The sequence below is a fragment of the Lynx rufus genome, unplaced genomic scaffold (assembly GCF_022079265.1).
Source record: "Lynx rufus isolate CCGP_SWC_20201006 ecotype Redwood Valley unplaced genomic scaffold, mLynRuf1.p SCAF_21, whole genome shotgun sequence".
NCBI lineage: Eukaryota > Metazoa > Chordata > Mammalia > Carnivora > Felidae > Lynx > Lynx rufus.
Genome location: NW_025814836.1, coordinates 2,893,699 through 2,914,126, shown reverse-complemented (window position 1 = coordinate 2,914,126; position 20,428 = coordinate 2,893,699). Strand labels below are relative to the sequence as shown.

General features: G+C 35.0%; 1 protein-coding gene across 3 annotated transcripts in view; it reads right to left on the bottom strand.

The window, feature by feature from the left end:
• The window catches only part of GABRB3 (gamma-aminobutyric acid type A receptor subunit beta3), a 481,670-nt gene that overhangs the window by 12,618 nt on the left and 448,624 nt on the right, over positions 1 to 20,428 (bottom strand). For all 3 annotated transcript variants that reach the window (XM_047086678.1, XM_047086680.1, XM_047086679.1), the window contains one exon: positions 2,653 to 2,805. In XM_047086678.1, the coding sequence (XP_046942634.1) occupies positions 2,653 to 2,805 (153 nt within the window). The remainder of the gene's footprint in view (positions 1 to 2,652; positions 2,806 to 20,428) is intronic.

Below are 20,428 nucleotides of genomic sequence, written 5' to 3'. Positions count from 1 at the left end.
CATTTCAAAAGGTATGGTACAGGACAAGACAGGTGGAATGGGGTGGGAAGAGGATTTCTCCAATTAACCGCCTGCCCCCATACCATGGCCATATATTCTTAAAGAGGCACTAGAGCACATAGCATTTTAATGATTTTGAGGGATCCCTCAATAATAATAATAATTAATAATAATCCTTGCTTAGCTTTATTTTTTATTTTTAATCCTTGTGTTTACAATGTAATAGACAAAATTACTCCTGTGTGTACTGTCTACTGACACCATAGGAATCACCTGTAACAGTTAAGGGAGAGAACTGGAGTCAGACTAACTGCATTACAATTTTTATTCTGACATTTAATATTATATGATGTTGTACAAGTTATGTAGCTTCTCCATACCTAGTTTTCCTGCTCTGTAAAATGGGAGCAATAACATTGCTTACTGTGCTATGGATGTTCTGCAGAATAGATAAGGCAACCCCATTAATGTCCTTGCAAAGAACCTGGCACCTGAGTATTTGGTAAAGTTCAGCCTTGATTATTGTGTTGTCATTCAGTGTTCATGATCCTATGATATACTTTTCCTTAAGTTATTGAAGGTAACCAGGTGACATTTCCCAATCCCTGCAGATCCAAGCTCAGAGACCCTGTTCTATGTAGGCAGAAGGTGGGACAGATGGAGTGAACACACTGGTATTCTACTTTGAGATCTGGACTTGGACTTTTATCTGCTCAGATGCTGTGGCCTTAAGGTCACAGCTGCCTTCAAGACCCCCAAGCCTCAGGTTCACCTTGACACTGGCAAATGCCCATTCATTTCTGTCTCTGTGCTCACATCTGCCTCCCAGACTTGTGACTTTGGTCAGAATCTGGAGCTCCTCCAGTGGTGAAGCCTTAGCAACTCTGGGCAGACCATTCCTTTGTCTTAGCAAAGCCATAACAGGATGATTTAGGTTTATAATAATAATGCTGTGTTGTTAGAAAAAGTGGAATCTACTTTCACATACTGTAATAAGGTTGGGTTGACTACAACTCACTTCAAATAGAGTATCTGTTTAATATTGTAGAAGTCAGTATTTTACAATTAAGGAGCTATAGAATTTATATATCTATAAAAGTTAGAAATTCACATTTTCAGCTCACCTCACTCATATTGATGTCAGATAATTACAGTTCTTTGGTACTCATATTTCTCTTGTTATTTCAATAATGACAAATTCTCAAAGGCGGATTCACTGTGAAACTCATGAAGCTTCAGCTTCAGGTTGGTCTCCAATTGCATAAGCCTCTCCCAGGCTTGGGGCAGGATCCTGGATATTTTATATTTGTCTATTTTATATTCTTTTTCTTAAAGAGAGACCCTGAAAATGTATAAGCTAACAGATCTGAAAAATTTAGATCTGACCGTCCAAAATCATTGCAGATCTGGTTTTTCCAGGTGAGATGAAGAGAAAATACTTTAACAAAGAGTAATCTGGTAACATTAAAAAAAAAAAAAGAAGAAGAAGAAGAAGGGCAAAACCTTCATAAAGGACTTATGTTACAGGGTAACCTCTGCAGGCTGTAGAAAAATCCTACAGATCTTTAGAGATGTTTTTCTCGCCATTCCCATTAAAAATACATAATAATTAATATGGCACTTTTAGTTTTTTGATAGTTTCTTCTTCTCAAAGCAATTTTTTATTCAATGAACACCTTTAGGAATAGCTACCTAATTTCCTATGTATTAATCTATTCATGAATATAACTCTGCAAGTCACCTGTCATTCTAAACCAGACATCTACATACACACATGTGCACACATTTTCCCAGTAAAAAGATGTCATTCAACTTGAAGTCCTGGAAAAAGATGGTAAACAAAATCAGGAAGAAAGAGGGATAACTGGAACCCTGAAATATTATGGCTTTCTGTAAGCTAATTTACCAGCAAATGCATTGATAATTATTTTCCACATATTTGTAAAAGTATTACCAATAATTTTGCTTTCAGGAATTGAATTCAATCCTACCAGAGGAGGGATGGACTGGATAATTGCTCTTCAGCCCTATACTCAACTAAAATGTGTTTAAATGATAAACAAACAAACAAATAATATATAGTATTATTTTAATAATCTAAACATATAACAAATGATATAGGAACCTGTAAAATACCTTGCATATCAGCTAACAATCCAATTGCCAAATGACCAGTGGCCAGTACAGATCACTAGAGCTCCAAATAATCACTCAGAATCTAATCACATATTTTAATGTTCATTAAATTATGTAATTCCAATTACATGCTATAATATTTGACTATTTTTCTGACTTAAAAAAGATGAATGCCCATTAGTCAAGTCTTCTTTCTAGGCCACAGAGCAATTTTGAACAGGAGATGTTAATCCTTGATTTAAAATTAGTGTCAAAAATAGTTTTATTATGCAAATATTTGGCAAACATATTTTCCCTTTCATGGGCATGAAAATTCACATTTGAGCCTTGTAATTAAATTAACACATCAAGGGAATCATGCATGAAATTATTATTTCAAGATAAAAGTAACTTTATGGGCAAGACTAGTGTCATGATGCCAAAAAATTGTAGTTGAACTATAGCTTTTGAACTTCCTTAATACTGTAATGACATGGTTACTTTACATTTTAGTTATCATTTAAAAATAGCACATACCAAGGGCAACTCTAGCTGCAGATGCATCATAATTGATCCAGAAGGACACCCATGAGAGAATCGTAATTAGTATCGAGGGCATGTAAGTCTGGAGAATGAAGTATCCAATGTTTCTCTTCAACCGAAAGCTCAATGAGAGCCGAGGATAGGCACCTGTGATAAACAGACAAAGATTACACAGGAGAAAAGACATAGCAGACAAAAAAAGTTGGCTTAGACCTCATTGGTCAACAGCATGCATTTGAAAAGCCCGTGAACTGAGGGGTGACCCATGAAATTTGCTTCTGTTTGCCTAATTGTATTTATAGAAGAATTGGGAGAGGACTTTATTTCAGTCTCTAAGAGAATGATGAGGATACTCTTCTAAAGCTAAGTGTTCAGCTGAGAATCATCCCTAGGAAAACTTTGGGAAAGTTTTTAGCTTAGAATACAGAATCATCTCAAGTATCTTGTTTATTATTTCATCAATGGCTGTACCCTTCTTCTCCATTGTAAATAAGGGAGATTTGTTTCAGGTTTTATTGACCAAAATGGTTTTTACCGGTTGTCCCTTCTGCCCATCTGGAACAACACTGTGCACAGACATTGAATTACTGACCCTCACCTAAGGAATCTCAAGGGTACCCTGAGAGCTGCAGAGGCATAGATGCAGACCCAGTCTTACAGAAGGTGGCAGTATACACTGCGATGCTCTACTCTGACCACAGACAAGGCATTAAGGAGAGCCTCAGAAAAGCATCTTGTCCCAATGCTAATCTGATGTGTGCATCCAACTCAGTATACCTTTAGTATACCCACAATTACAGAATAAGAAAATTGTCCACTGATTATGCCACATTTCCTTGCCTCTTTCTCTTCCACAATCACTGATGGATGGTGCTCCCTTCCTGAGATTGCAGTACCTCGCTCATCTTGACCTCCTTCTACTCTAAGACTGACAACCTCCTATTCTCCCACACCCAAATTTTCCAGACTTTGTTCCATGTATCTTTCTGTTTTTGTCTCTATATTCTTTTCCTAAGAAGTCTGACTCACTCATATGACTATTAGTTCTATGTTGAAAATGAAAGATTTTTATCTCCAGGCTCCTACTTTGCCATCAACCACATTTTCAGCTGGAATTATGTAAAGGAGAAAAGAAGAAGAAGGGGACTTAGCACTTAAAGGCTAAGAATGTGGGAAATTTCCTCCAGTCATTTGTGTGTGTGTGCATAATTTCTATTACATAGCTCTGATCAAATGCATACATCATACTGTCATCATAGCATAAACATTTTCATACTTATTTCAAGTTATTCGTAAACACAATTTAAAATTCTTCCCAATTTTCCTTCAAATATATACATATGTACTCTAGTTTACAAAAATATTTTCCTGAATGCAACAAATTTTTATTATTTCCATTTTTACAAAACTATAAACACTATTCTTAATATCTCTGCGTAGTGTCCTTTCACTGTATTTGGACTTGTTTCTTTAGGATGAAAATGCCAAAAGAGGAATTGCTAGGCCATTGCAATTGCCTAGCAAGGCATAGGCAATTGCTAGGAATTGTTTAGGCTTTTGATGGTTATTGCCAAATTACTTTGTCAAAAAATCATACCAGTGTACACATCACTATCAGCACTTTATAGAATTCCCTACTCACCTTGTAAACATGACAATGTTCCAGAACATTTCTTAAAAATACCTTTTGATAATTTCTTTGGGAAAATTTTGTCCTTTCCGATTACTCTCTTTAATTGCATACTTCCTAAATGTTTGTTTTTCTTCTGTATATAAGCTCATATATGATCTGATTATACTATTTATTCATTTTTCTCATTTTTTATTCCTTTTTTTACCTATTCATTTCAGTTCTTTTGACATTAATCCTTGCGTGCATTCTCTGCAAGCATTTCTTCAGTTTGTTTTAAAATTTGTAATGGCTTGAGTAGGGGACATATAAACACTTAAATTTTTGTATATAGTTGAGTTTATCCATTTCATGTTTTCCTTGTTATTTTTAAAACTTGATTTTAATCTTAGGTAAGTTCACAATAGAAATTTAATCACAAATGTATTTTGAAGGTTGATAATTATTTCAGTGTTTGATATAAAGCATCCATACACACTGTCTTTTGTTCCACAAACATCAACCAATCCTCCAAACACCATCAATGGAATAAAGCTTCCCTTGATATAGGTCTGATATACTCTATTTTTGTTTTACATTACATTTTATGTATATGTGGATCCTTGGCATGATGTGCCATTGAACTAGGTCAAAGTCCTGTCTTGCCATTTCCAGATTCCTGGCCCTATGTTCCATCCACACATTCCTGAAGTACAGCACGGACACTTGCTGTCAACCCATATTCAAAATCTTATATGGCTCACTGCTTCCTAGAAAGGTCCAAATATGCATCTGGGAATTTTAGTTTCTCTAAAACATTTTCCCAAATTAACTCCTGTTTTATTTCCCACTATATCTTTTCATTAAGAATACCATTTTCTAGCTCAAAGAGTGTCCTCACTACCTAAAAATAATTGTCCATATTTCCTGCTTCTGCTGATTCACCCACATTCCTCCCTCCTGATGAAATGTTTTTCCTTACCCATGTTACAAAGCCTTAATCAAATGCCACATCTTCCATGAATCCTTTCTCCTTCTTTCCTCAAAGTGTAGGTGATTACCTTTTTGAGTTATTTTCCTTTTTATAAAATTATTACTATTTATCAAGACAGGATCTTCCTTAGTAAGTTGTACAGTCCCTAAAGCAGAGTTTGTGAAGTGATGTATTTTTATATAATATGATGCCTAGGTAAATGTCTAAACTATCATAGGTTATCAACAAATACATCTGTATACATAAAAATGGGAGTATTTGGTTTATTTATGTTACTCTCTAGCAAGTGTAATACTCAAAACGTTCAACATCTTTACTGAATGTTTGAACTCCCATAGCAACTTTAATATCTTTATCAAAGTAAATTCATTGTTGGATCTTAGTTTGAAATTTAATGACAATCTCAGGCTTTACTTATCACTTAATCATTTGCTGCTCTTGTTTCAGTTATGTCTCACTCTATCCACTATACTGGAATAGTTTCTGTATTTGTCAAGGTAGGTTGGTTTATGTTGCAATAACAAAAAGAACCCCAGATCTCTATAGCTTAAAACAAAGATTTTTATTTTCTTGTGTATCCACTTAGCTTTCTGTATCTGGAACACTGCTGGACACCGTGGTAGAAGTGCCACACATACTCCCCCTTACACTTTCTTGTCTAGAGCAAGTCCTACTGTCAATCGTTATGTCATTGGAGTAGAGAGTTTAGTCCTTTCCCAGGGGAGATGAGTAACTTTTTTTGAGTGATAATATAATCTATCTTATTGCCCAACTTTCATTTTTCTACATCAACTTGCTTAATATTTTCCAAAGTACACCTTCTTCAGGGAAATTGTTCCCAACAGAAACAAATGTTGATACCTATGCAATGAAGTATGATTAACACTATTGGGAATACTTGCCCCCTGTAATAGGGAGGTCAATGAAATGAATGCAAAGTCAAATATTTGGAAAATCATTACAACCTTGAGCAAGGGAATACTAATCTCATTTGAAAAATAACTTGATCTCTGGAAATTTTCCAAGATATAACACAGAATTTAGAATAACAGAATTCATAATGCAAAAATTAGATTTAAGAAATATTCCACTTTCTTATGTTTGTATAGTAAATACATTCTACCTATTGAAACCGAAGTGATACTTCAAATAAAAAAAAAGGTTTAGGCATTCACCATATGCCCCACACATTCTAGTCTCATAATCCCAGAGGTGGGGATGGTGAAGGGAGCAGACAACAAATGAATAAGAAGGGGTTCTACATTCTCATCTAGGTCCTAATCCATGTCAGAGAAAGACTCATACAGTTTGGCCCTGGTAAAACAGAGTAAGAGTTTTGCTGGAGATAGAAAGATATTCTAAAGCATGAGATTTGGTGATGCAGGGGAGGTTTCATAGCATCTGAACCAAGATACTATTCCTGGTTGAATACAATTCTTTTCAGGCAGGGAAGCAGGAGAGTGTTCAAGGTAAAAGACTCACTAGGGCAAATGAAGAAAAGCCTTTCAATACACTGTGAGAAATAGGCCTCAGAATGTTAATAAACATGAGTTCTAAGATATATTAAGACCTGTTTTAGGTCAAGGCCTTTGTCATTGGATATGCATCTTAAAGAGCACATAAAGTCTTTTTGTAGCTTTGTTAAACAAAGTCCTTACATTGAGGGTGAATGCCATGATGTATGCTGTATCTATGGGAAATCTCCCCACATAGCTAGTGGTTAATAAAGTTGAGAAGTAGTGAGTCAGCTACACTAAGACATACCCTTCAAAACAGCAATAGAGCTTAAAAATTACAACAGAAAGGCACAGAAGCCCTAAAGCCTGTGTGCCAATGCAGATGTGGTCAGGTTCCCAAGTAGATGCTGAGCCAACAAAGAGAGGAACAGTCCCTGAACACAAGTGCATTGTTCCAGTTCAGGGCTTCCTTGGCAAAACTACCTATTGAAGATGCTGATCTCAACCCTTTCTCCTCAGACGCACTAAAAGTTATGCCAAAAACAAGGCTCTGGGTACGGAATCTAGCCTAATTTAATATTGTGCTCTAAAGCATTAATATTGTTGAAGATGTCATTTAAAATGTCGACACAGAGTATCATGTCACCTTTGTGGAGGGAGAGAGCCACTCAAATCTGTCCATAAAATAATAAGCTGATATTTTAGCAACTGCAGCAGAGCTGACCTACACACATGTGCATCTCCCTCTTTAAGGTGGCCACTGTGAGGGGCTCTCCCACCATTACCTAAAAGTTTTGTGAGCTCTCAGTGCTGCTCTTGAGTTTTTATTTTTTTTTATCATACTGTCTCATTCATTTATAATCTACTTTTTTCACTTCATAACACAACCTAAAACTCAAAATAGTGTTACTAATTTTCTTCCTCCTATTACTAGTCACCTTAATTATTTTATGTTCAAAAAAATGCATGAAGGGCAGAACATATATGAAAGAGGAAAGAAAAAAAAGAGGAAAAATAGAACTGGAACTTGAGAAAAATGTTTTCAGATTGTTTCAATAGGCAATGATTCTCATTCTGATTCTCCACAGTAAAACAAGAATATTGTTATCACATGACTCTGGAGCAAAGGGTGGTGGTGTCTAAGAGTTTAGGTTCAGCCTCATGGTTTATTTGGAATATTCCTTTGGTAAGCTGATTATCCGATCAAACCCTCAGTTTCCTTGTGTTGAAATAGGGCAAGAATATCACAGTAAAAAAAAAAAAAAGATAAGTAATGCTTCATCAAAATTACAAGCTATTAATCTGCAAAGTGAACTATAAGAAAATAAAACCACAGCCCACAGAATGCGAAAAAATATTTGTAAATCATATATTTGAGAAGGATCTTGTATCCATAATATATAAAGAAGGCTTAAAAAAACACAACCCAATTTAAATATGGGCAAATGACTTAAATAGACATTTCTCCACAGGAGAAAGTATCCAATAAGCACATAAAAAGATGCTCAGCCTTATTACTTTTTAGAAGAAAGCAAATCAAAATCACAATGAGATACCACTTCATACTTGCTAGGATGACTACAATCAAAAGACAGACATAGAAATATATGATTTGATAATTCCACTAATGGCTACTTACCCAAAGAATACAAAAAATTGGAAAACGTATATGTATCCCTATATTTATTGCAAGATTATTTACAATAGCCATGATATGAAAGTAAACTAAATGTCCGTTCATAGATGAATGGATAAAGAAAACAGACATACACACACACACAGACACACAGACATGCAGACACACACACACACACACACACACACACACACACACATTACTCAACCATAAGAAAGAATGAGATCCTTGGCATTTATGACAACATGGATGTACATAGATGGTATTATGCTAAGTGAAATAAGTCAAACAGAGAAAGACAAATGCCATATGATTTTACTTATATGTGGTATCTAAAAAAAACCTAAATAAATGAATAAAATAAACAAACACTGCAGAAATAGACCCATAATACAGGGAAAAAACTGGTTGCCAGAGGGAAGAGGTGTGTGGTGGGGGGAGTGGTGGGCAAAATGGGTGAGGGGAATGGGAGATACAGGCTTCCAGTTTTGGAATGAATACATAATGGGGATGAAAGGTACAGAATAGGGAACATATTCAATGGTATTGTAACAGTTGTATGGTGACAGCTGGTAACTACAATTGTGAACATAGTCTAATGTATAGAGCTATGGAATCACTATGTTGTATACCTGAAACTAATGTAAAATTGTGTGTCAATTATATTTCAATATAAAAAAAAGACAATAGCAAGTGTTGGTAAGGATGTGGAGAAATTAAAACCTTCATGTACTGCTCTTGGGAATATGAAATGGTGCCATCACTTTGGAAAAACAGTTTGATAGTCCTTCAAAAGAGTTAAATATAGTTACTATATGATCCAACAATTCCAATCCTAAACACATGCCTAAGAGAAATGGAAACATATCTACAGAAAAACTTGTACATGAATATTCATAGCAACCCTATTTTTAATAGCCCAGTGTTCATCAATGATGAATGGTTAAACAAAATATGATATATTCATACAATGGGATGTTATTCAGCAATAAAAAGGAATGAAGTGTTGATACATGACATAACATGGATGAAACTTCAAAGCATCACGCTAAGTGAAAGAAGTCAGTCACAAAAGGACCATATAGTGTATGACTCAATTTATATAAAATACACAGAATAAGCAAATCCACAGAAACAGAAATGAGGTTAGTGGTTGCCCAAGGCTGGGGGGTAGGTAGAGGGAAATGGGGAGTGTCTGCTAATGGGCACAGGGTTTATCGTTTTAAATGTTTATTTTTGAGAGAGAGAGAGAGAGCAGGGAAGGGACAGAGAGAGAAGGAGACACAGAATGCAAAGCGTGTTCCAGGCTCTGAGCTGTCAGCACAGAGCCTGTTGTGGGGTTCAAACTCATGGACCCCAAGATCATGACCTGAGCTGAAGTCTCACACTTAACTGACTGAGCCGCCCAGGCACCCCCAAGGTTTCTTCTTGAGTTGATGAAAATATTCTGAAATTGAATGCGGTCATGATTATACAACTCTGTAAATACATTAAAATTATTGAGCTATATAATTTAAATGGGTGAACTTCATGGTATCTAAATTATATTTTGATAATCTCTTAAAAGAAAAAAAAGTGTCTATTACATGTATCTTACTGGAAATTAAATGACTTAATTTATATTAAGTAACAAACTTACTATCTGGCCCCAAATACACATTCAGTAAATACTGAATATTGCTGCTTCTTCCTTTCCTTTTCTTCCTCTATGGAGCCTTCTATGCTCAGGATTCTATAATCTAAGAATTCTTACCATTGAGCATTAAAAAAATGTGCGGTAGTTTTAAAATTAAGTTCAAAAGGTAAAGGTGGACAAGATTTTTGATTTTTTTTTTTTTGCAAAGGAAGTGCTGGACAATGAATTTCTGAAGATATCTGGCTTCTGTGGTGAGACATGTTTGATAGGTCAGGAGCCCTTAAAGGAAAATTATTTCATATTAGCAAGATGAGATAGCTAAGCTCTCATTTAGCACTGAGAGTAAGCTTGCTTTGGTCCCATCATTTTGGACTGAAGAATTAGTATTTGTCTAGGAAGCAGAGATGAATTGTCTCTTAGGATCCTTCTAACAAAAATCAGTGGGAGGAAAAAAAGAATGGGAATTTGCCTCTAGAATTTAAGGTTAGATTATATTGTAAGTAAGATAGAGATGATAATTCCTTCTTTTAATATTTCATATAATACTTTCTCTAGACCTCTAGTAGATGTTATTTATAGACTCAATGGACAATAAGTTGATCACAGGGCTTTAGTTCACTAAAGCATGGATCTCACAATGGACTTTAGAGAAAATTAAGTGAATGTATTAACAATGTGACATGCAGACTTTAAAAATATTTGTAATCTGTCATAAACATTAATGAAAAGCACGATTGCATTTTGAAAATTGATTTTTGAAGAATAGAAAATTCACATATCTTAACAGAAATGTTCATTATCATTCATTTTGGAATTCTTCTCTTTTTCTTTCTTCTAATCTTGGCAGAAGTATTTTGAAATAAACCCCGAAGGTATCAGTCCAAATGTACCCCAGAAAAAAAGGAAGAGAAATAAAAACATGACACAATTAAAGAAGCATATTAAAAAACATGTTTTTCATGTATCTAGCAAAAATTTCAGTCTTTTAGCTGAAACAAAACTAAAAAGTTAGAAGTAAATTTCAGATATGGCAAAAACTGTACATCCCAAACTTTGCTGGTTAGCAGAATATACATTCAAGACCAATCCAAAAGATGAAGTCTCAATCTGGTGATCTTGAGTCCAGAGTGATATTTAAGGAGCTCTTAGATTATTAACTAGTTGAATATATTTATTAAAATAAAAAGTAATGTAATATTTCTTTTGACCTGATTCCCTTCCTGCTATTCAAGTGCTTCCCTAACATTTCCACAGCTTTTTATTGTTACAACCAGAGTCAGATCTCCTTTGAGCTTTACAGCACTTTCTTCTATTGCACACTGTTCAATATGTGTTTCCTCTACATAACATTATTGGAAAAATCCAAAATTATATTTTCCAAAATGTGATTACAAAATGTATACTATTTTTTTCTTTTTTACTCTCATGTATTAATAGTCTAAACTAAGTAAGAATTAAATATTAAAACAACTGTAAATTTTTCTGAAAAAATAAAGAGGAGTGAGGAAAAAAAACCATGGTGTTTGAGTATTATAGATAGGAAGCACTTCCACTGGAAACAACTAGAGGAAAATGGACAAAATTTAAATATATCTCCTTGAAGGCACTGGAGAAATAGCAAGCTAGTAAAAATGTGGGGCAAGTTCTGGGAGAAAAAGAAACAGAGAGGTGAGCCACATTTCAGGTAGCTGAAACACATACTTTCTAGAAGAGAAAGATGAGAAGCTAATTAGGACATCTGACAGATCATGGACTAAATGAGCAGAAACTAGGGACAGAAAACAAGTAGGGATTCCAAAGAGCTTTGTCCAAGAAGTCAAGATAAACCAGAAGGATTAACCCATATACAAGGACTGAATCTGAACTCAACATCACTTGTCCGAGACTGCTAATGCCTCTAGTGTCTGACAGAGGTAACATACATTCACTTTGAGGAAAGAAAACTTCATCATAAATTTTGAATTATATCCACAATTTCCCCACGGATAATAACAGATTAAACACAAATAAGGAGGAAATTGTTGGACTGAAAGATGAGTCAGAAGAAAATTTCCAGAGTGAAGCATGAAGAGAAAATAAAATGAAAATTCCAAAAAGGGGGCTGAGATATACAGAAGATACAGTGAGATTTGTGCTGGAGTTATAAAACTGGAATTGAGACTGGAATCCTAGAAGAAAACCACAGGGAGAGAATAGGGCAAAAGCAGTGATGACAAAGAATGCTCCAAAAGTGCTGAAAGACCAAAGATTCAAGAAGATCTATAAATTCCAAGAAAATAATTACAGACAAAACCATATCTTGGTACATCATAAATACCAATGAAATCAAAATCAAAGAGAAAAAAAATAAAAAAAAATCCTAGAAGGGGAAGAAAAACAAATTAATTTGAGAGCACCAATTAGACCAACAAGTGTCCTCTCAATATAAACAGTGGAAGCCAGAGACAATGAAATAATATCTTCAAATGGAAAAGAAAAAAAATTGTCAACCTAAATTTCTGGAACAATCCTACAAGAATATATAGGTCATATATGGTTTTGAAAAAAAACCTAGAAGAAATTTGTGACCAGGAGACTCAGACTAAAGAAAATATTTTTCAAATGTTCTTTAGGCAAAAACCAAAACAAATCAGAACAAAACAAAAAACAAAAATGTTTTATAGGCAGAAGGAAACATTCACAGGTAGTGACTTAGAGATAAAATAAATAACAAAGAAAACAGGACATTTATAATTATATCTAAGTGAACATATACTGCATTTAACAATAATAATATCATATAGGGTTTTAAATATATATATAAAGTTATAATATATAATGACAATAGCATATATAGGTCAAATGAGGAAATAGTTAAAATGCACAAAGGTCTCTACAGTGTTTGGGAAGAGGTAAAAAGACCATCTCAGATACATTATCAGAAGTAATAAATACTTTAGCAAGGCCATTCAATATAAAATCATTGTGTTCTTATATATATCGCAACAAAAAATAATGCTAAAAATTTTTAGCATGTATACTTGCATCAGAAAAATATCAAACATCTAGAAAAGTTTAGCAAATATGTACAAGATTTTTATACAGAAAATCCTAAAATGTTATTACCTCAAATTAAAGAAGACCTAAGTAAATGGAGATAAAATATACTAGAGATTGGAAAAAATTATAATGATATGCCTTTCACCAAATTAATGTATTCCTAATAAAAAGCCAAAGCACTTTTTCGGTGAAAATTAATGATCTGATTATAAAAGTGACATGGAAATATAAGGATCAAAATAATCAAGTTAAAAATAAATAACGAGTAAATAGTAAAGTCGATTGTAAACAGTAAATAAAGGATCTGCTCTACTTAAAGCTACAGTAATTAACACTGTGAATAAAGAGTACAAGATAGATAAATAAACCTATGATACAGAATATAAAGTTCAAAAACAGATCTATGCACATTAAATTTATGACAAATGTGTTGCTGTAAAATAAATGATGCTGTGGAAAATAATAAAACCTGACCCATACTTCACACCATTCACAAAAATCAGTTGCATGTGGACTGTAGGTTTCAATGTAAAAAAGTACATTTTTGTAACACACTGTGACCTATAACCAGCTTGCATCTAAAATCTATAAATAACTCAAACTAATGACAGATAATTCACAAAAAATAATTGCACAAGTAATTCACAAAGGAGGATCTCCAAATAACCAATAAAGACAGGTGCTCAATCTCACTAGTACTCAGAGAAATGGAAGTTAAAACCACAAAAAACCACCCAACGCCCAGCCAGTAACTTCCATGTGAAATGTTGGCAAGGATGTGGGCAAAAGGAACACTCATGCATTACTCGTATGAATATAAATTGGCAGAATCACTTTGGAAAACAGTTTGGCATGATCATTAAACGTCAACATTCACAATTACACTTCCAGGTATACAGTCAATGTTTGCCTGTGCATATATTCACATACACACCCAAAAACAAGTACAAGAGTGTTCACAATAGCATTATTCATAAATCTGTACCCACAATAGAGTGGATAAATAAAATGTGGTGTAATTGCATAGTAATATAGCAAAGAAAATAAATGAAATACAGTGACATGGATGGATTTCATAAACATAATGTTCAGTTAAATTCAAACTCTATTATCCCATCAAATAAGGTTCAAAAACACAAAATTCAAAAAAAAAACAAAAAACAAAACAAAACCAAAACAAAACAAAAAACAAAACAAAACAAAAACACAAATTTCATTATATTGTGACAAGATAATAGTTTTCTTTGAGAAGGAGGGAAGTAAGGATATTAGGTGGAGTCATAGTGGGGATTTTGGGGTTCTGGTAACATTCTACTTTTTCACCTAATTGCAGTTATAGGATTGCTCACTTTCTGGTAATTCAGTTAGCTCTGCATTTATATTGTAAGTATTTTTCTATATGTGCTCATACAGAAAAGTTATAAAAGTTATCATTAAAGTAAAAAAAATCTAACAATCTATGTCTTTGTATGAAATTATAAAGCATGGAAAAATTCTAACCATTTTTAGGAAGAATGCTTTGTTAAACATTTTTAAGAGAATATTTCAGACCTCAACTTTTAAATGATTAAGAATTTTCAATCTAGAAGAGGTTTAAAAGTTAGGTTCAGCAAAGATTTCTTACATTATTCCTAAAGGCTTATATAGAAGGCCAATCTTTTTTTTCAGATTTCAATCCAAAGAATTTCTAAGACTAATTTGTTTCCACTTATTTTAAAAATACTTTTCAGTATTTTCTGATATTCTACCATAGATCCCTAATGGATCTCACAGAAGTAGATAACAGATTAAATAGAAATACATTGACTATAGTAAATAAATTTATTTTAATGGTTAAAGGAGAAAGAGAATGTCATGTAGCTCACATCTAGGTATCAAGTTGCAGGAGGGAGAGGATCCCCCACCCTTGTATTCTTTCTCTTTTTTCTTCTGTCTCCCTTTTAATCTGGCTTCCTTTTTCTTAGAAAGCCTTACTCAGGCATGTTTTCAGATTTGGCTTAATCCTATAGATTGTAGGTGCCAAGGAATAATCTGAGAACTCACTTCATATACCCTTTCATTAAAAAGTATGAGATCAAGCTCAGAGCCTGGAGCCTGTTCCAGATTCTGTCTCCCTTTCTCTCTGCCCCTCCTCTGCTCACACTCTGTCTCTGTGTCTCTCAAAAATAAATAAACATTAAAAAATTAAAAAAAGTATGTGATCTTGCCATATGCAATAACAAAGACAGAGACAAATACCATATGATTTCACTTATATGTGGAATCTAAAAACAAAACAAATGAACAAATGAACAGTGCAGAAACAGACATATAAATATAGAGAAGAAACTAATAGTTGCCAGAGGGGAAGGGGAAGGAGATGGACAAAATGGGTGAAGGGGATGAAAAGAAACAAACTTCCAGTTACGGAATGAGTATGTCACAGGGATGAATATGTACAGCACAGGGAATATAGTCAATGGTATTGTAATAGTGCCGTATGGTGACATGGTAGTTACACTTGTGGTAAGTATAGCATAACGTATAGAGAGTTGTCAAATCATTATGTTGTACACCTGAAACTAATGTAAAAATGTGTGTCAACTATGCTTTAATTATTAAAAAAATAAATATAATTCTGGATCAATAAGGAATACTTGTAATAGATCCAGGACTTCCCAGGAAATCCAGTAGATTGGAACAACGAATGACACACAATAAGCCTAATTAAAATAATTTACTTTCTTTTTTCTCTTCTCTGACTTTTTTTTAAGTTTATTTATTTATTTTTAGAGAGAGAGAGAAGGAGAGGGGCAGAGAGAAGGAGAGACAGAATCCCAAGCAGGCTCCATGCTGTCAGAGAGCAGCCCGATGCCCCACTCCAACTCACAAACTGTGGGATTGTAACCTGACCTGAGCTGAGATCAAGAGTCGGATGCTTAACCAACTGAACCACCCAGGTGCCCCCCTCCTCTCTGACTTTCAAGATAATCTATATTTGGGACTTGGGCATTTTGTGAAAATACTGAGCACCAATTTATGAACCAAAAAAATAATTGAAAATATATTTATTGCATGCCTGACATATATGAGAGTGGCAGTAATAATATTTGACAGAAATTAATAATATTTGACAGTTGGTAAAGGAATGATACAGGTAGAGTGTGATACCAAGTTTTCCAAAGGAAAGATAATTGACAGATATGCTCAAGGAAAGCTAAGTTGCTTGCATCTAAAATCTATAAATAGTTGAACTGTCCACTGATAAACATACAAGATTTGGATAAGAAAAACAGGAAGAAAATATATCAAGTGGAGGCTATAACAGAAGTGAAAGTCTTTAGGGGGAATGCAGGAGCATATGCTTCGAGGAGAGTAAAAGAGTTAGATGCAACAACTATCAGGATGGCTTCATACTGGGGACATTTGTGAGCTAAACTGAAGAGACAGGTTGGTGCAACATATGAATTCAAGGTCAACGAGTATTAATCGTACTCTGCAGACAAAGGGTAGTCATCAAAGCATTTGGAGCTGGGTAATGGCTTCATGCAAACAGTGTTCCTCAGCTACTAATCTGGCAGCAAAGTGCAGGATGAATAGGAAGGCAGAGACACATTTCTTGCCACCAAGTATTTCTGGGTGTTGGATGAAGCAATTGTAGGGCCCTGGATTGGGATTGTGGAGGCCTCCAATCCCATTATCAGTTTTTGGAAACCTGCATAAAGCACTGTTCATCAAAAACACATGGCCTATGAACATAGGCATGTGAAGGAGAGAGTGGCACAGACTCTAAAAGCAGGCACTGTGTTCATTGTTTGTTATCCCAACTACATATTCACCTGTTTTGTAAGAACCCTTATAACATTAATATGTAAAATTGATGAAAATGATCATTTAAAATAAAGCATAAAAAGGCTAGTTTTTAAAATCTTTGTCAAAATGCATTAGGGGTACTTATTCCTTAAGAAACATGAGAATCGTCATCCTTTCTAGCTTTACTATGCAACTTTGATCAAATTATTATCATTCTTTATTTATGTGTATTTATTTTTGAGGGAGAGAGAGAGAGCAGGGTAGGGGCAGAGAGAGAGGGAGACATGGGATCTTTGCTAATAGCGCAGAGCCTGATGTGGCACTCAAACTCAGGCCCAAACCTCGAGATCATGACCTCAGCCAAAGTTGGATGCTTAACTGACTGAACCACTCAGGGGCCCCAAATTGTTATCATTCTTGAACTTCAGTTTTCCTAAACTTTAACTTGGGTTAATTTATTTTTCTATTACCAGTCTTCAAGGAACATTAGTGAAAAATGCTTAAAACAAAGTGCTATAAATTATAATACAGCATGCCATTATGGTTAGAAGTTAGAGTAATGTAGGCTTGCTTCATTTTCTTTCGAGTTTAAAAGGGTTGATTTTTTTCCAAACAAAACAAAACAAAACTATTTGTTGAATAATGGTAGTAACTGAATAATTATTTGTTAATATGGACTCAGTCATTTCTTTGTTGTCTTTAAAATACACCTATGGGGGGGGAGGGGCGCTTGGGTGGCTCAGTCGGTTTAGTGTCCAACTCTTGGTTTTGGCTCAAGTCAGTGAGATAGAGCCCTGTGTTGGGCTCCATGCTGAATGTGGAACCTGCTTAAAATTCTCTCTCTCCCTCTCCTTCTGCCCCTCTATCTACCTCTCAAAAAAAAATAAAACACACCTATGGAACACGACTCCCTTTTCCTAAGCAAAGGGGTACTTAATTTCCTCCCCAGGTACAAAGAGGTTTTATATGTATTTTTTTAAAAAATACATAATATTTTAGTACATTAAATATTTGAATATATAACTATAGAAAGCTTATGAAGGAAATCGAAGAAGATATAAAGAAATGGAAAAACATTCCGTACTCATGAATTGGAAGAATAAATATTGTTAAAAGGTCAATACTACCCAAAGCTATCTACACATTCAATGCAATCCCAATCAAAATTGCACCAGCATTCTTCTCGAAACTAGAACAAGCAATTCTAAAATTCATATGGAACCACAAAAGGTCCCGAATAGCCAAAGTAATTTTGAAGAAGAAGACCAAAGCAGGAGGCATCACAATCCCAGACTTTAGCCTCTACTACAAAGCTGTAATCATCAAGACAGCATGGTATTGGCACAAAAACAGACACACAGACCAATGGAATAGAATAGAAACCCCAGAACTAGACCCACAAACGTTATGGCCAACTCATCTTTGACAAAGCAGGAAAGAACATCCAATGGAAAAAAGACAGTCTCTTTAACAAATGGTGCTGGGAGAACTGGACAGCAACATGCAGAAGGTTGAAACTAGACCACTTTCTCACACCATTCATAAAAATAAATTCAAAATGGATACAGGACCTGAATGCGAGACAGGAAACCATCAAAATCCTAGAGGAGAAAGCAGGAAAAGACCTCTCTGACCTCAGCCGTAGCAATCTCTTACTCGACACATCCCCAAAGGCAAGGGAATTAAAAGCAAAAATGAATTACTGGGACCTTATGAAGACAAAAAACTTCTGCACAGCAAAGGAAACAACCAACAAAACTAAAAGGCAACCAACGGAATGGGAAAAGATATTTGCAAATGACATATCGGACAAAGGGCTAGTATCCAAAATCTATAAAGAGCTCACCAAACTCCACACCCGAAAAACAAATAACCCAGTGAAGAAATGGGCAGAAAACATGAATAGACACTTCTCTAAAGAAGACATCCGGATGGCCAACAGGCACATGAAAAGATGTTCAACGTCACTCCTTATCAGGGAAATACAAATCAAAACCACACTCAGATATCACCTCACGCCAGTCAGAGTGGCCAAAATGAACAAATCAGGAGACTATAGATGCTGGAGAGGATGTGGAGAAACGGGAACCCTCTCGCACTGTTGGTGGGAATGCAAATTGGTGCAGCCGCTCTGGAAAGCAGTGTGGAGGTTCCTCAGAAAATTAAAAATAGACCTACCCTATGACCCAGCAATAGCATTGCTAGGAATTTACCCAAGGGATACAGGAGTACTGATGCATAGGGGCACTTGTACCCCAATGTTTATAGCAGCACTCTCAACAATAGCCAAATTGTGGAAAGAGCCTAAATGTCCATCAACTGATGAATGGATAAAGAAATTGTGGTTTATATACACAATGGAGTACTACGTGGCAATGAGAAAGAATGAAATATGGCCTTTTGTAGCAACATGGATGGAACTGGAGAGTGTTATGTTAAGTGAAATAAGTCATACAGAGAAAGACAGATACCATATGGTTTCACTCCTATGTGGATCTTGAGAAACTTAACAGAAACCCATGGAGGAGGGGAAGGAAAAAAAAAAAAGAGGTTAGAGTGGGAGAGAGCCAAAGCATAAGAGACTGTTAAAAACTGAGAACAAACTGAGGGTTGATGGGGGGTGGGAGGGAGGGGAGGGTGGGTGATGGGCATTGAGGAGGGCACCTTTTGGGATGAGCACTGGGTGTTGTATGGAAACCAATTTGACAACAAATTTCATATATTGAAAAAAAAATAAAGTTAAAATAAAGTTCTAAAAAATACATAATATTTTAGTACATTAAATATTTGAATATATAATATCATAAATTTTTATAATATCTCTTTTGCAGAAACAATTCATTCAATAAGAGTTCACATACTTAGTGATGGTCAGATTTCCTCTCCTAAATTCAATAACTCCTCAGGTTTCAAACTATTGAGTGGGCTAGGTACTGGAATGTTTTATGGATACAAATATGAACCCAAGACAATCCCTACTCTTAAAATCCTCTGATAAGTAATTAGAAGCCCAATCATTCAGGAGAAGAATGTCATAAATTTTCCAATATATACAAAGATCTGTTCAGCCGCTACAGTATCTATTCTCAGACTCCTCAGAATATGCCTCCTTCCTGATCCCACATTTTAGTTAGTGAGAGCTAATAAATGCTTACTATAGGCACTATTCTAGGCTTTTTGTTTATACTAACTCGTGTATTCCTCCCAACAACCCTACCAATAGATATTATTAATATCCCTATTTTTCAAAGTGGTTAAATAAATTGCCCTGGGTCACACTGCTAGTAAGTTTCAGTTAGGACTTCTCCAGCATCTGTGTTTTAAAACCCCAGACATAGTGTCTCTTGAACATATTTAAGTCAGCTCTATTACTGTGGCTTAATTCTCACTAAACATTACTTTACACAGTGGACTATGTGACATCATCAGGGGAATATTGCTGAAACATGAAGGCCTAATGAGAAATCCCAGGAGACCAGACACTCCTTGTTTCTCTCTTTGATGCCAGGTCCAGTCCCACAACCAGTTCATGTCAATTGTTGAGTGAATATTCATAACTTGCTTTTGCATGTTCTCTTCCCTGTAGCCTAAACCTCATGTTACCCTG